This window comes from Onychomys torridus, chromosome 15 (assembly GCF_903995425.1).
Source record: "Onychomys torridus chromosome 15, mOncTor1.1, whole genome shotgun sequence".
In the NCBI taxonomy this organism is placed as follows: domain Eukaryota; kingdom Metazoa; phylum Chordata; class Mammalia; order Rodentia; family Cricetidae; genus Onychomys; species Onychomys torridus.
The window spans coordinates 47299810-47323606 of NC_050457.1; the positions used below are offsets into that span (position 1 = coordinate 47299810).

At 46.9% G+C, this 23797-nt stretch overlaps 1 protein-coding gene across 1 annotated transcript; it reads left to right on the top strand.

Moving 5' to 3' along the window:
- Nucleotides 1-140: 140 nt before the first annotated feature.
- Gdnf (glial cell derived neurotrophic factor) lies at nucleotides 141-23501 on the top strand. Its single transcript, XM_036207459.1, has 3 exons — nucleotides 141-175; nucleotides 4667-4846; nucleotides 22933-23501. Exons 2-3 carry the CDS (start codon nucleotides 4693-4695, stop codon nucleotides 23415-23417), a joined length of 639 nt encoding a protein of 212 aa, XP_036063352.1. The 5' UTR covers nucleotides 141-175; nucleotides 4667-4692; the 3' UTR covers nucleotides 23418-23501.
- The last annotated feature ends 296 nt before the right edge of the window (nucleotides 23502-23797 follow it).

Consider the following 23797-nt stretch of genomic DNA (forward strand, 5'->3'; position numbering starts at 1 on the left):
GCCGCCTCCTGCGTGTCCTCGCCGTCCGGCGCGACCCCTGGATTGCGTGCTCTTGCTCCCGAGCTTCTGGGCGGGGCCCCGCGCTCCTGCCCGCGGTCCGGATGGGTCTCCTGGCTGGGATTCGGGCCACTTGGAGTTAATGTCCAACTGGGGGTCTACGGAGACCGGATCCGAGGTGAGAGGGGGAAGTGTGCAGGAGGGGACCGAGCGAGCGGGGTGGCGGTGTCGTCTGAGGGCAGAAGGGCGCGGTTGAACCCCAAGCGGACTACTAAGTGCAAAGTAGGAAGTCTAGTGGGGAGCTCAAGAGACAAGCCGAAGCCTTGCCGAGGGTAGGTTGCCTTTTCCGCGTGGGAAAAAATATATATTTATATATGGAGCTCCTGGTGGAAACCTGAAAAATCGGGGTTACGGGGGGGGGGGGCAATTCTTCTGCCTCACCCGGTAGGGCGCTGCTCTGTGCGGCCCCGGCTATCTTAGGACTGGCGAGACTTGGCCATCTACTAACCCACGGCCGCCAGTGTCTTTTCCAGAGGGCAACTGCAGCGTTATCATAGCTCGGAGTGTAACTTACTGTTGAGCTTGTTTTGGTCTGTTCTGGAAGAAAGCTAAGCCCGGGGAAGGAGGGCTGCAAAGGTGCTGTGAACCTAAAAATAGAGGGCTCACCTCCTCTGGCGAAATCTTGCAAAGCTACATGCCTACCCTTCTCCGGCCTTTTGCTAGCACTTTGTTAATGCCCTTGTGCGGGTCTAGATTAGGAGAAGAGCTCCTTACAGCGCCTAGGCCCCCGGCTTCTGTCCGGAAAGACTCTTGGGAAGCCTCCAGGTCTCCCGCTAGGCCTTCGAGGTGATTGTTTTAATTGCCTCTTCTCTGTGGCAACTATGTGTCTCTTCCCCAAGACACCCCCACTCCGCCCCCCCACACACACACAACACACGCACACTACTTTGTACCACTTCGAAGCGTAGACTCCTCAATGAGTTGGTTTCCAGCCCCACCCAGGGAAAAGAAACCCACGAATCAGGGTTTCCCCGCCTGGAGCCTCGCCTGTGGCAGAATCTGCCTTCAGGGCCGATGAGCGCGCCCTGGAAAGGCTGTCCAACCCCGGAGTTCGCCAAGTTTGTGCTGTTTGACCGGGATAAGCGCGACTCTGCCAGTCCCTTCAGGGAATGTATTAGAGAGCACTAGACTCACTCTCCCTCGTATTTTGAATTTGTGTTTGTTTAGGGAAATGCAACTAACTAACCCCCATAAGCGGGCACCTCCTCCCACCAAGCCTTCAAAGAGGGATTCGCTGTTGCCTTCTTGCCCTGACCATGCCTACTCGGTTTCTCTGCGCTTTGATGGGGGAGGTGTCTTTTAAACAAGTGTCTAGTGTCCAGGAAGCCCACAGCGTCTCTAGCTCACTGTTACAAGAGATTGGAGTGCCCCGGGGCCTAGAACTCAACCTTGGGTCCTCTAACCAACGGACCCCTCTGGTTTGCCTTCCAGAAGCATCCCATGTGTTTCTCCCTTTCTCCAAAGCATCCCAAATCCCCCCCCCCCTTTCTCCATCCTGGGCTGGTGAGTTATGGGGGAGTGATAAGAGAATGCGTCCTTAGTCAAGGACACTGAGGACAGAAGATAAAAACAACAGAGCCTTTTAGTAATGTCTGTCCGGACCCTAGAGGAAACACCGGAGTTCAGAGTGCCCTCTCCTCCCACGCCACCGGGTCTTGAAAGCAAATCCCAAACAAACTTCCCAGCCTGTCAGCTCCAAAAAGGTGCGGGGGCACTGGCTGGCGGCGGGAGCAATCGCCCACTGCAAAGCTGTGACAGAGGATCAGGGTGTCGAAAAGCAGGTTGCCAAGAAACCACCTCAGGTGAAATGCAGAGAAGGGGAATGGGGGAGAGGAACAGAAGAATAGAAACCTGAAAAGTGAGGATTCGCATAAGGACAACCACAGGTTTCTGGGCTAGTTTGGAGATAGATGGCAGACACAGTGGTTCTTCTAGGGTTTTATATTTTAAAATGATAATTCAGCCTACCCGCCGCACAAGCACTAGAAGGCCCGAGCGGTTTCTGGTGCCCCCTGGTGCCGGGAACTCAGAATCGGTGAGCAGCGGTTTGGCAGTCACTACCGCGGCTTTCCGCGCATCCTTTAACCCCCAGTCCTGGGACCCACCCGGTGCCCACGTGCGCCGCACAATTCTTTTGCTTTGCTGGCATGAGTTGGTCCCAGATGCAGAGGGGAACCAGCTTTCCAAGCCCGAGAGAAAACAAGGGGTCACTTGGCAAAGCCAACCTCGGAGTGAAAAGCTTGGTCTCCTGCAAGAGCCGGTGCCTTAAACTACTCTCACGCGCCGCAAAGACCAGGCGTGGCTGGGACAGGTCTGGCCGACGCTTTGGGTGGACGGCGACAAAGAGATAAGCAGAGATGGATGCCTCGAGGAGAGGCCCAGATGGATTCTTGGAGATGCACACCCCATCTTTTGACCAGGGGGAATAGGGAGAGCAAGTGTCACCAACTACAGCGCGGCTTGGGGAGAAGCCGGCCTCGCAGCTCTCAGCGAAGAGCGCGGCGGCTCAGTCTCGGGATGGGAGGGAACGCTTTCCGGGGTGCCCAAGGCTCCCGGCCTAGGATGAGATGGAGAGCCTCCTCTGGAGAGGCGGAGAGGGAATGTGCCAGTGTTTCCCCTCCTTTGCCAACGTCGCCACACTTCTGATCGAGACTCTCCACGTCCAATTTTAAAAGCCCTCCGTGAGCCAAACTGGGGAAAAGGGGGGGAAACCCTCTTAATGCGGAAGGGAAATCTGGTGCCTCCGCAGCTTCCTGCTGCTGGGCACAGCGATCCGGGACGGCGCCTTAACCCTGCGCCTCCCTGCTGCTCGGGATCGCCAGCCATTTCGCACGCACCCTGGAGCTGGCAGAGCTGGCACCCCGGAGGAGGCGGGAGACCTCGCCTCCCCCCCCCCACCCCCCCCCCCACTCCCAGCTCGGGAAGCAAGCGCCTCTGCACTGCCTAGGAGTTTTCCTGGGCCTGCGCGCCGGGAGGGACCCAGAGGCGTCTTTTCCCCTCCTCTGGGGTGTACAAGCCAGCCCGCGCAGCCGGAACCTCGGCGCTGTGTGGTTCTGTCGCTTCGCATCTCCGAGTCCAACAGCTGCAGAGACAACAGACGCCCAAGGGGTGGAAAATGAATTCATCTCCGCAGCGGTGGGAGGTGGTGGCCGAATTAAACGCTTTCCTGGTGGCCTTATCAAGGGGCCTAGATTGGAATTCTGGGTGGAGTTTGTGAGGGGCGGTAGGGATGTACCCCGGAAAGGAGAGAGGGCAAGTGCCTGAAGACTAATAGGAAAGGTGCGAAGAGGATCTTTTGGTGTTTTGGTTTGTTTGGTGTTTACCTGGAAACTGTTTTGCCCTCCCCCCAAGGAAAATGTCAAGGCTGTTTTATGAAATGCATGGATTCTCCGATTTGAGAATGCTCTCCAGGCAGTGGTCTCCCGACTCTGGAACACTGGGGCTCCTAAAGGCGAGATTAACACCATACATACCCCTTAGGTGATTCAGTCCTCCCATCTCTTTGGATAGGACTTCTCACCAGGTTCACAAAGCTTTTTTACCTCGCTTCACCCCAGACTGTATGAGCCTCCTTTTCAGGGATGTGAGGCCTAAGAGTCCAAAGGATTCTCTGGAAAGACGTGGCCCTCACCCCAATGCCTTCTTAAAGTCCTTCTGGTGCCCGAGGTCTCCTGCAGTGTTCAGGATTCTGACGATGGTCCTGGTGTAGCAAGAGACACAAAACGCCAGCATCTCTGCTGCAAAGGAAGGGGTTAGAGCCAAAATTTCACAAAGCTGCACAAATAAAATCAAGAGCATTTTCGGGTATACCACGGAAGATTTTTAAAAAATCAAGATATGTGCAATCCCTGCCTATTAGCAACGGTCAAACATTTATTGGGCATTTACTGAACTTTTTCATGTTAATGTTAATAATGATCTCGAGAAGTGGAACTAGCCTTTTAAGCCAAGTCGATGCTTCCGAAGTTAGGTAACTTAACCCAGACACTTTCATGCAGGCCAAAGTCTGCAATTCCACATTAACTTGCTCTGGGTGACAAAATTCCTACTTAGTTGGGATGTTAGAAGGGTGGGCGGCAGGCAGGGCGAGTGTTCCCACCGAGCCCGCATCCTACCTAGTGGGAAGGAAGGCCCAGTTTGAGACAGAGGGGTCAGCTTGATTTTAGTCCTTGTTGTTTGTTTGGGTGGAAAGCTGGCTCCCAGGGCCCAACTATGGAAGCTGCTAGGTGGAGAGGGAAGGTTTCTGTCCAGGGCCTGGCAAAGGCAGCCGGAGAGGGGCAACCCTGTTCTCCCCCGAGGGAATATGGCTACGCCAGTAGAAGCAGCCGGTTAGAGGTTGCAGTATAAGTTTACATCCCAAATCTGGGACCTGGGGATTGGAGGGCTGGGAAGAGGTCAGCAGAGGCGAGGCCGTGTCGGGAATGTGGGCTGCACCTGGGGAGCATCGGGGTGAAGGAGCTTTGAGCCGGAGACCTGGGCGAGGGCCGGGTGCTCGGGGCGCAGGGCTGGGGAGCGGCAGGGAGGCGGCTCTGCAGCCAGCGTCGGGGTGCCAGGCGTCGGAGCCTAACTAGCATGGTGCGGTTCTCTTCCCCGCCGCCCGCCCGCGCAGGTGCCGCCGCTGGACGGGATTCTAAGATGAAGTTATGGGATGTCGTGGCTGTCTGCCTGGTGTTGCTCCACACCGCGTCCGCCTTCCCGCTGCCCGCCGGTAAGAGGCTTCCCGAGGCGCCCACCGAAGACCGCTCCCTTGGCCACCGCCGCGCGCCCTTCGCTGCGCTGACCAGTGACTGTAAGAACCGTTCCCTCCCCCCTGCGCCGTCATCGGCCGACCCCAGGGCACCCCCACCGCCGCACGCACGCAGCCACCCGGGGCCAGCCTCGAAGGCTGTGGGCCGTGAGCCTCCCCTTTCCCGGGCAAAGTGGGAAGGGCTCTGAGGCCCTTAAGGGTACTCCTTTGCCCGCTGCAGCCCAAGGGTCCCCAGGTGCCTTGCTTGTGAGCGACACGGGACCCTTTGTCTAGTGCAGAGGATAGGGAATAGTGTGTCCTTTTATCAGTCCCTCACAAACAAACACCTCCAGAGCACACATACACATTGCCCGCCCCTTTTCTCCCCTGCCCCTCTAAAAACACGCCCCCGGGCTGGGTTCTTTCTTGAAAGCTATTTTGCTGTGCTTACCTCCAAAACCTCTTGCACTTTCTCCCCCATCTGCGCTTGCAAGGGGTTTTGTGAAAACCCAGCCAGAGAGAAAACACAGAAGAGCCTCCATGTCCAGGGCTAGCAGCATCTGCCTAGTGTCAAATCTGTTCTGAAGAGTGCTGAGGTTAGAAGGACTTGGGGGTGGCTAGTGCAAGTTAAACTGAAAAGGAGAAGCGTTCAGAACACACCCCAGAATGTTAGCTCAAAGGGGGGGGGAAACTAACAAAAAACAGGGTACTTTTACTTTAAAAACAAGTCTGCGGTTTACTACTCAAGGGCTATAGCATGTTCTAGAAGCAAGCAATTACAGTGATGATTTGGTACAATCTAACCTGAGTTCCTCAGAAGCCCACCTGGGTAAAGTGAGGAAGATAACAGAACAAGTGCCAGGAATGGGTGGGAAAATATCTAGGCAAGAAAGGTAGCACCAGAAAAATAGATATACCCTCAAATACTCATTCTTACCCACCAACCCTCCCCCCACTTAAAATGATTGACTTTGACGTTTCGCACTTGAACTGTACTGCCCAAGTCAGCCCCAGGACTGAAATCATCCTAGTCTTGGACTAGGAAACAAGCATGAAATGTGATGTGCGCAAGTTCCACAAAAGCAAAATTTTATAAGGATTTCTGGAGTGATTTAGGGGTAAAAGAGGAACGTAGTTGACCTTTTGAAGTCCTGAGACTTTCCATCAATTAACCGAGTAAACTCATCTTTGAAGAATTTCACATCCATCACAAGTTTAGGGTGATTTGTACAAACATTTCTCCAGTAGACCTTTGCTATTGGCTTCATTCATCCATTCCTATAGAGCGGGCCAGAGGGACAGGAACACAGTGGCGGATAATAATAGTTCTTTAATTCATGTATCAAAGGAGAGAACAATGAGTAATTGCAAGCTGATTAATTCTTGGAGGTTTAATTGCTATACAGGTAAACTGCCTACCTGGGCTTGCTAAGTTCAACATTCCATTAAGTCTTACAAGTTTATGGCTTTAGAACTCAATGAATAGTTTACAACTGTCCACCAAAGGGAAGCCTTTCTTCTCCCACATGCCAGTAGCGACCAGGGCTGCTCCTTGGCGTCCGTGCTCCTGTCATCCTTTGAGAAGAGACTCATACAAAGAGACTGAAGTCCTCTGGGAATGCTGATGCCCACTGATACTGGACTTCATGCCAGATTATGATATAATTGGTTTGATGTGTAGCATGGGTGTGTGGACTTTTTTAGATGTTTTCTAGGTGTAACATTCAAAGTTATGTCGCCATAGCTTGAAAACACCCTAGGAAAACCTACAGCTTCTGTGGGTTAATCAGCCACTACGCAAAGGGAAATAGCACTGAATCCCTTTGGCTGCATGGAGCCCATGATGATATGAGAGGGAATTGCTTCCCCTTTCTCAAATGATACTTAATCATCTGCGGACAAGATTCTGACTACTGATTTTGTTCAAGACAGCAGAACACAACCAATTCCACTCTGCCTATGGAAAGACCCAGTATAGCCTAGACAGAGAAATTACCCCAAGAGAAACTGAGCTGTGCTCTAAGCCAACTGACTTCTTTCCAGGTATGTTCAATTCGGTAGCAAGCTGTCGGTGCAGGGAAGGCAAAATAATGACAGTGTGCAGACTTTAAATATTCAGCTGGTGTCAGCACACCCCTGCCACAGTGCTGACATTTATATCCTGCACTGTACACGGAGCAACTGGATCAGTCTGGTGTAGAAAAACATTGAGTCATTTCATTTCATTGGAAAATAAAAAGTACTATAAATTTTGGTCCCTATGGTTTGCTTCGGGTGCTTGGGACTTAGTGATTAAGCAAAAGAGCTTCTACATCGGGTCACTGGAACTGGGTCCATCCACTCCACACGTTCACTCTTGAGACTGCATCCGTTCCACTGGGTCCAGTGCAAATTAAACACCCCAAATTCTATTCCTACATGGGATAAGCTAAGCAAATAGAATGAATAACTGACTTGCGTGTCTCAAGGCTGGCTATGAAATAAGCAGGCCGTGACCATTTTAAACTCAAACTTGCTTGCAGTTTGCCTTCAGAGGAGGCATCCAAGACTTTGTCTTTAGCCCCCTCCCCCTTGTTCATGTGTTTCTCTTCCTGCTTCTCCTCCTGCCACTGTCTTCTACAAAGGAAAATTAGAGATAGTATAGGGGAGGGTCTACAGTGCGGCATATACAGGTGCCGTAGCATTCTGAGGCTAAAAGGAAAACTTGGTGGTCCCGAGAGCTGAAAAAGCAAAGTCTGAAGTGTCAGATATCCACAGTGGCAGCTGACAGGTCTGGGGATGCCAGGGCCAGTGTTTGCCCAAACCACTAAACTATATTTTGTATGGAAGGGAGAAACTCTATAGGGGTTGGATGGTCTTCAACCAATAACTGATTGTTTTAAGTTTTTTAATCGTAGTGTCAGGTAATTCCTAATTTATTATATTACAACAGGATTACAGCCCTCCAGTTTGGTCACAAGACATGAAATCTTCCATGGAAATCATCTTTTAAATCAAGCTATCAAGTTCTCAGACAATAACCCATAAAACCCCCCTTGTGAACTGTAACTCACAAGGTTACTATGTATGGGTCTCTCTGCCCTGGGTACCATATCCCATAATATCTGGTGTGAGAGATAAGAAAGTATGAATTGGAGGCTACCTGTATGTAGAGAAATCATTAGGATAGACATTGAATTTAAAATTTAAGACTTGAGTGGAGTCAGCCCAGCACTGTACAGCAGGTGGTGTTAAACTTCCAAATCCAATATTTTGAGATGTGGAGCTCTAAGTAAGTACTTCCCACTCATTGCTTCAGCCTGTGTGGAGGAACCAATAGGAAAGGCAAGTCACTAGAGCAGCAGCAAAGGGGATCTGGCACTTGGAAAGGGGCTCTTGAAATTAAAATCTGTGAGGAAGACTCTTTTAGGGTACACTGATCTCTTATTTGAGATCTGAGAGTAGCATCTTCTTCCCCAGGCCCTAATAATGCTGTTCAGAGAAATGCTTTCAAAGCTCACTTATAATTGACCAGCCATAGGACATTGCACTGACCTATCAACCTAAGCGTTAGGCTCAGAAGTGCCCATGTTAGCTGACACAAAAGTAAAAAGTTTCTGGTATTTTCCTTTCCTACTGTATGTGTGACTTTTTTTTTTTTTTAACCCAGTACTTGTGGGCTTCACTTAATGAAAATACTTACAGTATAAATTAATCATTTGAGTTCCATCAGAAGCCATCTCACATTAAATACCCCTCATATGCCAGGTATGGGCCACATCCAAAAGGCAAAAATAAATCTAGTTGTAAATTATAAGTAGACAGGTAGGCAGGTGGAAAGGTGAGTAGACAGGTCATCCACAAGACAGATCTATCCGTTGTCATGCTGCCAAGAATCCCTAGCAAAGGACAGACATGGCACACGCCTTTAATCCCAGCACTTGGGAGGCAGAGGCAGGTGGATCTCTGTGAGTTTGAGGCCAGCCTGGCCTACAGAGTGAGTTCCAGGACAGTCAGGGCTGCTACGCAGAGAAACCCTGTCTCAGAAAAAGAAAGAAAGAAAGAAAGAAAGAAAGAAAGAAAGAAAGAAAGAAAGAAAGAAAGAAAGAATTTCTAGCGTTGTACTCACTGGGATTTAGAGAGCAGGACAGCAAAAAATCCAGGAAGGGGGAATTTAAGACTTGTTTAAAATGTGGGTAATTTGGAAGGAAAAGGAAAGAGACATTCCAGACAAGAGAGAAGCATGAGGAACTTGTAGCCATGCTATAGAGGAGGTGTGTAGTTGGACATACAAGGGAGACAGAGCAGTGGGCATGTGCAGGAAGAGGTACTGGAGTGGTGGTAACTGGGAGGTGTCTCCCCAGGTGATTATGGAGGAGGTACTGGAGTGGTGGGAACTGGGAGATGTCTCCCCAGGTGATTATGGAAGAGGTACTGGAGTGATGGGAACTGGGAGGTGTCTCCCCAGGTGATTATGGAGTGCTCTGTCTCCATTTAGGAAAATGAGTTTGCCCTATTTTCTATGGGAGGCAGGTGATAGCAGGTGGCCTCTACAACACAGCTGATGTGTGGCAAATATTAGTCCACTACTCATGAGTGGGGCTTTTAGCATAGGCAAATTTTTCACAGGTAGTTTTGTGTTCTTATTTTTAAAAAGCTTCAAGTCACAAGCACGATATAATCAACCCACTCACCCTCAAGGACATGTAAATACAAACTCACTACTAAAGTTAGTGTCCCGGCACCCTTTGACTATCCACATGAGTAACCTGGCTTGGAGCAAAAAAACTTAATATCCTAAAATCAAATTAGTTTGAGCTCTACTGAACAAGGTTATCTCCATTTTATAGGTGAAGGAGTAGAATCTATCTAGAGAGCTGTTCCAGGTTACAAGTCAAATAGGGAAGGCACATTTCAAACTTCAGGCAGGCTTCTAGTCCCAAAGTCAGTCTTTTTTTGTTTTTCTTTCTCATCATATACTATGATCCTGAGTTAGTATATTTAAAAAAAAAAATACAAACATGTAGCTGGAAATCTATCAACTAACCCTAAAACATAGATTTCCTGGAAAACCACACAATGGAGCCAATTGATGATGAGAGATCATTACATTTCCTCTTGGTCCCTTTTCTGCCTTTTTCTGGCCAGAGGAGGTCTAAGGCGACATTATTAATGACTACCTCAAAACCCACATCAGAAATACATGAATTCTGTAAGGATTCCCACAAAACTGGCACAAACTTCCAGAAGACCTTCTGGGAAACACACTTGCTCTTTGATCACTCCTACACTGCCAGGTGACAGGAAACCTTCAGGTGGAGGCAAGACATGACCACAAAAGTTCCCCGGGGGACAGGAGTTGGCTGGAAGAAGCAAGGCGTGGGTCACCACTGGGACATGACTGCTATTGTGGCTAGCTTGGCGTAGTCAAAGACCACATTTGTAAGGCTTTAACAAAACAGTGGAGCTGAAAAACCATGGCTTTAACAGTCCATGGTCTTATGTCTTGTGCACTTTGAGGTGGACATCTACATTCTTCTATCATGACTTTAAGTAGTTATATGTCATTGGTTGACCATTTGGAAAATATATTTATATTAACAAAATTTTGAAAAAAAAACAAAAACAAACAACAAACAACAACTTGGGCCTGCCAATTTCCTTTTAATCACGGTAAAACTCTCAGACTAACGAAGCCCGATAAACTAGCTTTTTGATCAGAAGAGATCTGACTTCATAACTCAAATATACAAGCTGATATGTACTCCACAGGGGAAAAGTCACTTCTGGATCTGAATTATAAGAGGACTAAATAAATAGACTAGGAAACAAAACCCCTGCCTTCCTTGCCAGCAGTGCCTTGCCAGGAAGAAAATGGAGGCACCCAGTATCTTGGCTTGCTCATGCAGACCCTTCTTTGTAGCATCTATAGAATGGTGATCACCAGCCACCTCTCACGAAGTTTTGTCTTCTTAGGAGAAATTTGCCTCATTTGTTTTTTCTCTTCAAGCCATTTGAGAATGTATTAGGAAAGCCACAACACTAGGTACGTTCGCATATGTCTTCTAAGAATAACGCACTGTCTTGCACAAGCAAAATTCAGCTACAAGATCAGGACATTTGACATCAGTCTAAGGCATTTATCCAACAGATATTCCAGCTTCACCAGTCCTGGTGATAATGTCCTCTGTATTACTTTTTAAGCCCAGAATCACACGATACATTTGATTGTCTGGTTCCTTGATTCTTCTTTACTCCCTCCCTGCAACCAATGACGCTGACATTTGGGGAAGGCTCCTTTGCCTATCCTTTCCCTGACAACCCCTCAGTTTGAACTATTCTAATTATTTCTATATGATTATGGAATCTTAAATCAGAAGCACCTCACATCACATGATTCTAAGCTGGCTGTGTCTGAATTGTCCTTGAGTGGTGCAGGAGACAGATCCTCAAATGAAATCAGAAAAATGGGTGCGAAGTACATCTTACACAGTAAGGAACCAAAAGAACTAAAAAACAAAACAAAACAAAACAAAACAAAACAAAACAGGGCCAGGGTGGTCACCAGCAGGACTGTCACAGGCCTGAGAGACACAGTAGATGTGAAAATTGAGGAATAGACAAAACCCCATGAAGCTACCCACGGGTGCAGCAGAAAGCTTTCTCATAATATTTCCAGAGGACATGTGCCTCCCGATGAAGACAGGAAAAATCCCATTCATGGCCATCTGCTGAGTCTGTTGTTGCTCAGAAGGTTCATTGTCAGGCATTTCTAGGAACACAGAAGAGGCAGCACACACCCCTGGGACTGATGATTCCCTCTGTCCATAAATCACTGAGCCAGGGCCTGAACAGAGGTCTGTCCTCTGTAGAATATGCTCTAGAGTCTAAACTATGATGAGATCCATTCCTGGATCCTCTGTGCTTTGTCTAAAGATGCACAGTGGTGTTTGTTCCCCTGCCTCTGATATAAATATCAATGAAGAATGATCACAGACACAATATGTTGGCTTCAGAGAACCATTCTTTCCATTCACGCCAAGCTCAAGCCTCTGCTTGTGTTAATCTTGACCTAAAGGTAGAGTTGACTTAGGACTGCCTTAGGATGTCTTGGAGAGAAGAGCTTCTAGAGACACCACATAGCCAGACTCCAAAGTCAGGGCAGCCTGAGCTCATAGTCACACTTGTCCCCAAACCATAAAACTACAACCTATGACCCCAGGACACTCACATGTGACTCATCTGGTGGCATAAAGGAGAGAGAGAGAGGGAGGGAGGGAGGAAGGAAGAGAGAGAGAGAGAGAGAGAGAGAGAGAGAGAGAGAGAGAGAAAGGAATCTAGCATTGAGGGTTTGCAAATACAGTTATCTCCAAATGATGCTTGTGCCTAATTCTCTGAAGCCTTTTGAACTCTTAGAGGTTTCCATGAACATATTAACAGGCTAGAAACCCCTTCCTCATATCCAACTAGAGCCGTGGTTCTCTGCCTTCCTAATGCTGCGATCTTTTACACAGTTCCTCAGGTTGTGGTGACCCCCAACCATAAAATTATTTCTGTTGCTACTTCATAACTGTAATGTTGCTTCTGTTGTGAACTGTAATGTAAATAGCTGATATGCAGGTCTTAGGTGACCCCATATGAAAGTGTCGTTTGACCTCCAAAGGGGGTCTCAACCCACAGGTTGAGAAACACTGAACTATAGGGATCCACCAAAGAAGTTCAGATGATTACGAACATTTTTTTTTCTGCCTTCTTTACTTCTCTGCCATCTTCTCTTAATCCCTCTTGTTCTCTTCCGAGTCCCTAAGGCCCTCGAAGTTACTTTTATTCACTTCTCACCTCTTCCCCGGGAAGATCCAGGGGCTCAGGACGTGCCCTGGGGTCCTGTGGCTCCTTGGGATCAGAACAGTCTTCTAGGAAGGAGACTTTCCTCCAGGTCCCTCTGAAGCCCCTCCCTCAGTCCCCCGGTGCCACCTGCTGCTGGTAACATCACAAAGGATTGTTTTCCCTAGAGGCTTTTTTGCACAATTAATTTCACTGGGTAATTTCTCACCCTCCTCTCTTAAGTCTTTTCTTCTTCTTTTTTTCCTTTTTACAGAGCTCATGGCGTGTGCTCATTAGCATGGGGTATTTATTGCTAGCTGGAGAGTGCTTTTAGATCTCACCAGGTGTTCGTGGATTAGCTAACAAATAGGCATCCTGGTGGGTATTTTCCTGACTTAAAAGTAGGAGAATGGTCATTCCCCCACAGGGAACCATGCTGTACTGCTGGAAAATCATCATCACAGCTATATAAAAGTATGGACCACATACATAGAAATCAGAGCAACTGGAATATAAATAATGAAATTAATATAGTGTTCCCCAAGTGTTTTTTATTATTTGTACTCATGTGTAGTTATTATTATTAAGTTTTCTTAGTTGAGTTGTAGGCTAACAGCTCAAAATATGTATAACAATAAGTATGTGCCGTGTTACTCAAAGTAGATGCAGATACTGAATAAAATGGCATATAGGTTGACCAAGTGGCTTTTAAAATATACCCTGTGCTCTTTTTCTATATTCTGAAGTGCTATACATTCTGATTGGTCTTTTTCCTCTGCCTTGAGGGAATCCAGGAATGCTTTAAAAGAACAGCAACAAAACACTGTCTTTAAATAAACCAGTGTCATGTTTGGTCATGAGAAAAGAGCATGGTCACTCTGGAAAGAGCCAGAATGACCTTGTGAATTGCCTCAGAAAAATAGATGCTACTGAGCCCCTTCTGATTTAACCGAGTATAGCCTCTTATCCACTAGTCTGTTCTGGGCCCAAAATAGGAGAACAAGATGGTCCTTGGATAAAGGAAGATATACCAGCATTTGGACCTTAGTGATATCTGGGGTTTTTTTTGTTTTGTTTTGTTTTGTTTTGTTTTGTTTTTTTTTGTTTTTCTGTTCAGGTACAAGACAAAATGATGACTTTTAAACAGTACACAATGATAAAGCTATACGGAACTCTTCAGGGCACTGAACATTTTTCTACACTCTTGCCACACATTTCAGAGGTCCCTGACAGGCAGGCGGTTGACCTTCCAGGTCTAGGACAAGCTATGGAGCGTCCCCAACCCCCACCCATTTTGTGGCAGTTGCCGTGAGTGGTTGTAGTATTGAGACAGATTTGATATAACAAGAACAAATGGGGAAAGTTGTGATCTTTAAGAAAGTTGTACCTGACTTTTGAGTGGCGGGAGGGCTGGCTGATTAGAACAGGTTGTTACAGTACATTCTCTCAGAGGCCCATGGGGCCAATTCTACCTCTACAGGTAGAAACTGAGGTTTGAAAAATGCCTGGCACCAGGGCATTGACTGGTATAAATACAGGGTCCTTTCTGTATGTCTTTCTGGCTCTTTTCAGTAAGGAATGGGACACGATTTAAGAAGATTGGCAATGATTATTCTAAATTTCACAGGCAGGTTCAGCTGAGCTAGAAGGTAAAGTGAAGAGGCCTTCTAGATCCCAGAATACCTCCTGTCGGACTTCACAGTGTAGAGGGGTGGAGGGTAATAGTGGTAACTGAGCTGGATGCTGTCCCCCACCTAAGTATCTGGAAGTCAGTATCTGCTAGCACTTTTCAGGCCAAAGCTTAGACTGACCACATCCCAGGGCTTCAGAGCTAGGGAGCCCCAAAGGACAGCAAGTTGACCTCAGGATGGCTAAGCCACTAGTCCAAGGTCACATGCTGGTCAGGGACTGACCCAGGCCTGGAATCTCAGGCTCTGTCTTCTCCAACTCTGCAGCAAGAGCTTGGTCACAGGTGCCAGCCTAAGTATGAGAAGCTTCCGGAGATGGGGCCTCTCTGTCTGAATCTGCCCCCACTGCTGGCTGCTGGTGTTCCGGTTGTGACTGGGAAATTGGCAGACCTGCTTCAGAGTGATATACAAGAACAAGACTGGAGAGAGGTGCCCCCAAAAGGCATGGCTTTTCCCTTCTCAGAGACTCTTGGTTCTGTGGTCCATGGTAGCCTAACTTTGAGATCTACTTAATGTACTTGAGTTCATACTGAACTTTTCCCATAGCTGGTGCCTCTCCCGCTTCCACTTCCAAGTCTTAAAACCGGCATATCTTGCCCTTGTTTCTACATTAGTTTCCCAGGCTTAAAAAAGGCTACAGAGCAGTAGAATTTTTACTTAGAAACAAAAAGGCAGCATGCAGGACAAGACCCACACTGATCTTTGAAACCAAACCAGCCAAATTTCTACTCACTCAGCACACGGTCATGAGCAAATGTGGCTGCCCCGAGCCTTCCCAGTCGGTAAGGAGATGTGCGGAGATGTTCAGTTCCATTCTGGTTGGCAGTAGTATTGTCAGGTCTGACCTTCACTCAGTGAGACTAAGCAACCACTCTGCCTTGATACTCTGTTAAATGCTTCAAGGAAGTGATTATTCAAGACGTCACTTGAGAAAATATTATAATATGGAGATTTTTTAATGTGAAAGCAGCCACATACTTGTAATAACTTTTCAAAATGAGTGGAAGATTGTGTTTGCACCTTTCTGAAAGGTACAATAACCGATTTCTATGAAACGATATTAGTCATTCTTGAGAAATTATACTGATCCTAGGCTAATGTCTTCATAGAAACAATCATTTGTGTGTGTTTGTGTGTAGACACGCATAAGTATATGCCTACACATATGTACAAGAGACAATTTCAATGTCTCAGAAACTTAGGCTACAAGGCGATGTGTCCTTTGCCTGCAGTGAAGGTAGGAACTTCAGATTGAAAACCCCTTCCCCAGGGGATTTTTATGTCCCCAGCCTATGGCTAGCCTCTCCAGGCAGGCTTTGCATGCCACAACTAACCACCCAGTGTCTCAGGAGCCCTAGGGCAACATTCCACAGCACCTCACCTTTAAACCTAGCACCATCTCAGAAGTGGGCATTGCCTAGGCAAGACCCTCCAGGCACCGATTTCTAGCATATGTATTAACTATATGGCCAACTAGGCCATGGCTCCCACTGGGAGCTCAGCACTTTTGTCTTGACTATTCCAAAGCTCGTGCTAGAGGCTTCACAGGGCTGTGGAGAGTCAGACCTTCCCTCCCACACAATCGGCACCTGTACCTTCCATAGAGACTTGGCAGGACTCAGGTTGGCCTGGAAAATCTCTACTTTCATAGGGACACTATGGTGCTAGGGTCAGCCCCTCCCCTTTTCTGGAACATTCATAGCTGCAGAAATTCTCCACCATCCTCTGAGTCCACTTCTCAAGTGGGAGGGGCTCACATCCTCGAGCTTTATAAACAACCTTGGGTTACCTCTTAGACACAGGCAGGAGATAGGCTAACGGCTGGCTGAGATGTTGGTCTGGCCAGAATGAAGAGGAAACATGACCACCAACACAAGTGGCCTTTGCATTTACATATGGCTGACCTAGAGCTCTTAAGAAAAAATTGACATTTTAGCCATCTTTGCCAAGATAACACTTTGAATTTTGTAAAATTTTTTAGCTTAGCTGTTAAAAGGAATGCTCAGAGCCCTCATCATTGTTCCCATTAAAAATTCAGTTGGCTTTACAAAGTCGTGGCTATCCCAGTCCTTAGTTATTAAGGTAATATTACAATTTTCCCTCCAAATCAAGAGAGATGCAGCCTTTGCAGTGAACAGTTTGTTCCCAGAGTTACACTCTGGTACAGGTTTCATTTGTTTAAATAACACTGTTTATACAAAGGACACATCAGAGTTAAAATATTTGAAACAGAACAATGCCAAAATATTTGGTTGTACTCTGAAGGATGACTTCAAGCAACTGAGAATTTTGATAATCAAAACGCTAGCTTTCAGTCAGACATCGTTCCCAAACTGTAGCTGGGAAATGAGCAAGAGTTTGACCAACCTGTTTTCATTGTTTTCCTTATTTGCATTACTTTTATTTTATTTTGCCTTTTGGTTGTTAAACGCATGGTCTTCTTTTGTGGTTTGCAAGTATTTTATGGTAACATTAACGTTGGTAGGGATGTTTGTAGAGCTCACATTCTGTAACGTTTCGTAGGGTGAGAGCATGCTGTGCCACTAGGTCACAGTGTAGGAGATAATCTAAACCCAAACCCCCTTCCTCTCCCCTCAGCTCAGTGAAGTCCTGGAAGGTTAAAGCAACTGTGGACCTCTGAATTCCACATAGGATGTTACTTACCTGGACAAGGCTGGAAGTTTCTGTAGAATTCTTAAGAACAGGCTGGTGAGGTTTGCCCAGCACCCTTCTATAGAATCGTTTGGCTACTCATATCCCTACACACTAAACATGATAAAGTGACACTGTCCCTTCAAGTGAAACTCAGGGGCACCAAAAGGCCTGGAATTAGGAATTGAATAGTCTTGTGGTTTGAAAAATAGGATGTTTTATCCTCATTTTTGATTATTAATTCTTTTTTTTCTGTTCTTCCCCCCCTCAGGGGTTGATTATTAATTCTTAAGCCCACAATTTACATATGTAAAGCTTTTCATATCAATATCTGTATGCTCCTGTTTTTAAGAATATGAGAGAAAAAAATTACCCTCCAGCTCAGTAAGTTCAGGTAAAGCTTTGCTGGGCATGGTGTTTAAATGACATTCCACCTTAGCATCCATGCAGAAGAGAGATTCCCATCAAAAAGAGGGGTCCTAAGCTAAACCTTCGGTTCAGCGCATTGAACCAGTGTATCCCTTTTGTTGTGGTGGTTGTTGTTGTTGTTTTGAGACAGGGTTTCACTATGTATCAGGCTGGCTGAAACTCACTAAGTAAACCACCAGGCTGACTGACCTCAAACTCACAGAAATCCACCTGCCCCTACTTCCAGGTTGCTGGGATTAAAAGCATGTGCCACCATGCCTGGCTCACTTTTTGTTTTGTTGTTGGTGGTGTTGGTTGGTTGTACTTTTAAGTAAGATAACAGCAAAACTGAAAGAATGTTTCAGAGATTGCCCACACACCTTCTGCCTTCACACATCCCCTACTCCCAATATCAACACCTCTCACGTGAATGGTATTTGCTTCAATCACCCAAGTCCATAGGTGACGTTGGAGTTCATTCTCAGTGTCGTACATGTATGGGTTTGAAGCAAGTTCATACAGTATGGGCTTCATGATGAACCAGACGCTTGTTAGCCTGGTTCTGTGGAAGGGCCAGAAGGAATTTAAAACACGAGAAAAGCACTACACTGTCTCATAGTGATGTATAACGGTGTCCCAAATATTACAATATTTGTCCCATGCTAGATTTAGAACTATTAATAATTTTTATTCAGTATTTGTCCCTGATGCCAACTTAACTCAGCATCCCAAGTTGCATCTGCTAGACACAGCCTGTGACAAAGCTGTGTGACCATAAGGTCTGGAAATGGAGGCGTTTTTCTTAAGAGGATTGAAGATGTTAGAGCCAGATTATGTCCCTGGTTCAGGTCATCACGGGACTCTGGTTATACGAAATTGTGTCACATGTAAGTCCGTGCCTTTCTGAGACCAGAGAACTTGACTTTTTGTAACTCCAACATTTTGTTGTTAGCGTCTGTTGAATTTTTGAATTTTGTCCTCATTTTTTGATTAATCTTCAGCTGATTAGTAATTAGTCTTAACTTCCATCCTCCTGGGTTCCTAAGTTAATGATCACTTAGGAAATTTTAAATAGAGTCAGAGACCTCATAGTGTGAGTCTTTCATTAAACAACACCTTTTTAAAAAAATTAAAAGCACCATGGTATTTTAATTAATCACTTTTTTTCTTTTTTGGTTTTGGTTTTTCGAGACAGGGTTTCTCTGTGTAGCTTTGGAGCCTATCCTGGAACTCACTCTGTAGCCCAGGCTGGCCTCGAACTCACAGAGATCTACCTGGCTCTGCCTCCCGAGTGCTGGGATTAAAGGTGTGCGCCACCACCGCCCAGCTAATTAATCATTTTTTATTTTAAAAGTCTGAATTTCTATACAAGCATTCTTTTACGAATATAGGAAAAAAAATATAGTTTTTGTAATTAAACATAGACATACTTTCACCTCACTAATTTCACTATTTGTGAAAGAAATATCAAAAAGCACACTCAGATCACTTTTAAAATAAGTAGTTTTGGGGCTGGGGAGTTAGCTCAGTGGTAGAGCGCTCGCCTAACAAGTGCAAGGCCCTGGGTTCGATCCTCAGTTCAAAAAAAAAAAAGTAGTTTTCCATACTAAAGCAGAATCATTTAAGGATCTGTTGTTGTCTTTTTAAGAAAACTCCCTAAAGGAAGTGCCCTGAGAAAGCAGAGTTTCTGGGGAGATGGGAACCAGGCACACTCTTCCGGTCCTTCCCTTAAGGAAGGCATGCCTGAGAGGCCCCTGGACTAAGCTGGGGAGTAGGGGAAATGAGTTTTCTCCCCTCAGGTCTGAAGTACCAGTACTGCTCAGGGCTTACCCAGTCCCCCCACCCCCACGCCCACCCCCTGAGATTTGGCTTATTTTAGAGCCTTTCACTTTATGAAGATGGAGTTTTCAATAGAAGCCACAGTATCATCTTAAAAAGTTAATTTTCTTTCCCCCTCTACAAGTGACCTCATTGCTGATTCAGAACTCTATCCCAAGCTCCTGTTTGTCATCAATCAGTCCCTGCCTCCGTGGACCTCAAGTCTGAGGTCAAAATCTGGAGCACAAAGCAAATGTGGGCCAGCCTAGACTACAAGGCAAGAGCCTGCCTCAAACATCAACAACGGGAACACACACAGTGTCTGCATCGTTGTGTTGCCATTCTCTTCGAGGCCACGGAGAACAAACCAGACCAAGTTAGACGGCGTTAGCATGCAGGGAATTACATAGGGTGGAAGAACAAGGCCGAGGGGTTAGACACTTGGGAGGAGTTGCATTTTCAACAGAGGGGTCAGGAAGTGACCAAGTCAGTCAGTCATGATCAAGTGGATACTTACAGGAGATGTGAGAGAGGTTTCTGGTACTGTGAAGAGCGGTGGTCCAAGCAGAGGCAGCCCCACCAAGGCCTGGGTTTAAGCTGTATTTCTTAATCTGGGCGATTTAGCCCCTGAGGACATTTGGCTAAGTCTAGAGACGTTTTCATTACTTTGTTATTGGGACAGAGAGTGGGGTTACAGTTTGCTCTTCTTTTGCTGTGATCGATGCCATGACGGACAGCACCCTGGGGGTGAAAGGGTGTACTTCATCTTGTAGGTTGTAGTGCATCACTGAGGGAAGGCAAAGCAGAAACTGGAGGCAGAAACGGAAGCAGAGACCATGCAGGAACTCTACTGACTGGCTTGCTTTCAGGCTCGTTTTTCAACTTCTTTTCTTTTCTTTTTTTTGTTTTGTTTTGTTTTGTTTGTTTGTTTGTTGTTTGTTTGTTTTTGTTTCGTGCCTTTCCTGGATCTCACTCTGTAGCCCAGGCTGGCCTTGAACTCACAAAGATCCGCCTGGCTCTGCCTCCCCAGTGCTGGGATTAAAGGCATGTGCCACCCGGAAAACTTCTTTTCTTATGGAACTCAGGCCCACCAGCGAAGGGATAGCTCTGCCCACAGGATGGGTCTTCCCACATCAATTAACAAAGGAAGGCAGGGAGGGAAGGGGGAGGGAGAGAGTGAAGAAGGAAGGGGGAGGGAGGGAGGGAGGAAGGGAGAGAGGGAGGGTGGAAGGAAGGAAGGAAGGAAGGAAGGAAGGAAGGAAGGAAGGAAGGAAGGAAAGGCAAGGATAGGGAAGTGAAGGCTCCACAGACATGCCCAGAGGCCTGTCTGATGGAGGCAATTCTTCTAGTCGAGGTCCCTTTTCCCCAAGTGTGTCCAGGTGACAACCCAGATTAGCCATCGCAGATAGTACTACTGGCATGGCCTGGATAGAGGCGAGGGACTCAGTTTGACGTCTGTGTACAAGACAGCTCCCTAAAGCAAGGAATGACCCACCCCAACATGCCAGCAACAGGTCGGGAAGGGAGACGGAAGAGAAGTAGATATGCTCAGAGTTCACCGAGGCTGGGCAGAGGCCAGGTCAGGTAAAGTCTTCCGGCCAGTCTGGGCTTTGGCTCTCAGAGGAGAGCAGCGGCGAGCTTTTGACCGTTCTGGGCAGACAGAAGGAATCCGAGCTTAAGAATCTACCAATGAGTGGAAAACAGGTTAAAGAGAGGTGAGAGGAACCGGGACGGTGTGCGTGTTATGAAAGCCTGAGGCCGAGTTCAACCCCCGGCAGCCATATAAAAACCCAGGACCAAAGGCACACCCTGCCATCCTAGCCTGAGGGAGGTGGAGATGGGAGGGTCCCTGTGTCCTGCTGGCCAGCCAGTGTAGCCCCGTGAGTTCCAGGTTCAGTGAATCTCAAAAATAAAATGAAGGCACACATGTCGACTTCTGGACTCCATATACACACCCATACTTGTACACGTGTGTACACAAATATGTATGTACACATAAATACACATGCCCCCAAAGGAGAGGTAGAGGTGGATAAGGGACACAGGTCAGAGACAGTTAGCTTTTAGGCAAGAGATAAAGGGCCTTAAGTAGTCAGTACTGAAGCAGTTTGTCACTTAGAGCCACCAAGCAAAGCAATGTTAATTTCCACATAACAAGCAACAATGTACTTCTTGATTCCAATTCCCAATCTGTTCATTATCATGTATCACTGTGTGTGTGTGTGTGTGTGTGTGTGTGTGTGTGTGTGTAAAATCTAGTAGCTGAGCTAGGCACTTACCTAGCACCTGACACATACACCCATATACCTACACACACACACACACACACACACACACACACACACACACAGAGTCAAGTCACATTAACTAGATTTCATTTTACACAACAGGTTTCTTGCTGAGTTTTAACAATTTGGTAAGTTGTGTTTGTGATAGAGTAATCTGAGGTGGACTAGACTCAGTGTAATCTTCCTGAGATTGCCAAAATACAAAACTCACTGACTCCAACAGCTCTATTGAAGTATAGTTTTCTAAGCCACATAGAAGCCAAAGTCTGAAGTGGACGAGATGACCATAAAAGCTTAATGCCTGATTTTGAAAGAAGGGTAGGGGTTAGGTTTTCCTTCTTCTTGGTGTGTATTAAATCATTCCAATGGTTATTTTCCCCTTAGTCATCCAATGCAAAATGCTGAAATACTCAGAATCTCAGATGATTGTAAACCCATGTCTTCCCCAGAGGTCTCTAAATGTCCTGGTGTGCCCTCATCTTCCCTCTGTGGGGTCTCCCTGGAGCTCACATCTCTTGTCCCGTTTGTAACCACACAGTGGGAGCGCTGTGGCAGCTGCAGGGTAGACTGCCCACCCCACCCCACCCCACCTCCCGGACCCAAGGCTGCCCCTGTCCCCAACAGCCTTTCCTTTATATTTAAATCATTCTGGTTGTTGTTGCTGTTAGAGTCACGCCATTTACCATTTGTTTGTCAGTAAAATATAAATATAATCCGCCTTTCTGTTTTTCTAGGTTTGTGGGGATGGGTTTAAAAATGGAGCTGAATTTCAGAGATCTTTGTCTCTTCTCTTTGAATCTGGTCCTACTCAGTCAGGTAGTGTAGATGTAACCATCTTGTTAAATAAGAAACACAGATCCAATTGCAGAGTTAAAAGCCATGAGGTCAGAGCAATAGCTGAGAGCTGAAAACCTTACCCTTCACTGCTTCTGCTCAAACTTTGGGCACCAAGGTAGAGTCGAGGTAAACGTTCGGCAAAGTAGCAAAGCCAGAAGATGCCACATTTCCTCAGCCTCTGACTCCGATACCCACATATACCAGAATTCTGCAGCAGCTTCATAACATGCAAACGCCTCCATTCCTCCCCAAACCAGGGCACCAAGGTGTCTGGGTTCCGGGAGCATTTGAGAGTATTTCAGTGAGTGAGAGCTATATTCAAGGCTACAAAACAGGACCTTAGATATCACCCTGGTCACAGCCACCTGGCAGACATCACTCACCTGAACAACTAACCCTTAAAGGCTTATTTCCTGCAGGGAACTGCATGTCATCACTACATGACTCTTCTCTTTTGACACCAGCAGATTGCAAAGTGTTAGAGGGTACATTTTAGCCTTTGCTTCTAGAGGGGGGCACTGTGAACGCTTGGCATAGGTGGATGGTCCTTTTGCTGTGGGTACAATTCTAGCTAGTTCCAGTGATGCTTTGACTTAGAAGACTGCCTGAAATGATCACTGTTGTCTCATGGGACATTTTCTGTTTTGTCGAACAGCCAATATGCCTGAAGATTACCCTGACCAGTTTGATGATGTCATGGATTTTATTCAAGCCACCATTAAAAGACTGAAGAGGTCACCAGATAAGCAAGGGGCAGCACTTCCTCGAAGAGAGAGGAATCGGCAGGCCGCAGCTGCCAGCCCAGAGAATTCCAGAGGGAAGGGTCGCCGAGGCCAGAGGGGCAAAAATCGGGGGTGTGTCTTAACTGCAATACACTTAAATGTCACTGACTTAGGTTTAGGCTACGAAACCAAGGAGGAACTGATCTTCCGGTATTGCAGCGGCTCCTGTGATGCGGCCGAGACAATGTATGACAAAATAATAAAAAACTTATCTCGAAGTAGAAGACTAGTGAGTGACAAAGTAGGCCAGGCCTGTTGCCGACCGGTCGCGTTTGACGACGACCTGTCGTTTTTGGACGATAACCTGGTTTACCATATTCTAAGAAAGCATTCCGCTAAACGGTGTGGCTGCATCTGACTCCGGCTCCAGAGACTGCTGTGTATTGCATTCCTGCTGCTACAGTGCGCAGAAAGGGACCAAGGTTCCCAGGAAATGTTTGCCCAGAGCGGAAGATGAGGACCAAGGAGGCGGAGGCGGAGAAGGAAGAAGAGGGAGAGGAGGAAGAGACAGAAGAAGGCAGCCATCGTGGGAGCCTGGTAGAAGAAGGCCCAGCTACCGAAAACTGGATAGGAGTGAGAACAGCCGTCTGAGCACTCCAGGGTGGCAGGTGATTGTCACCAGAAGCTCAGGGCTGGTGTCCCTGCTTAGCTGTCGCCAGCATTTATCTGATACAGTCCATGGTCACCGATCGCGGTCCGAGTCGCGGATGCATGCAAAGAACCAAGCCGGCGGCGTAT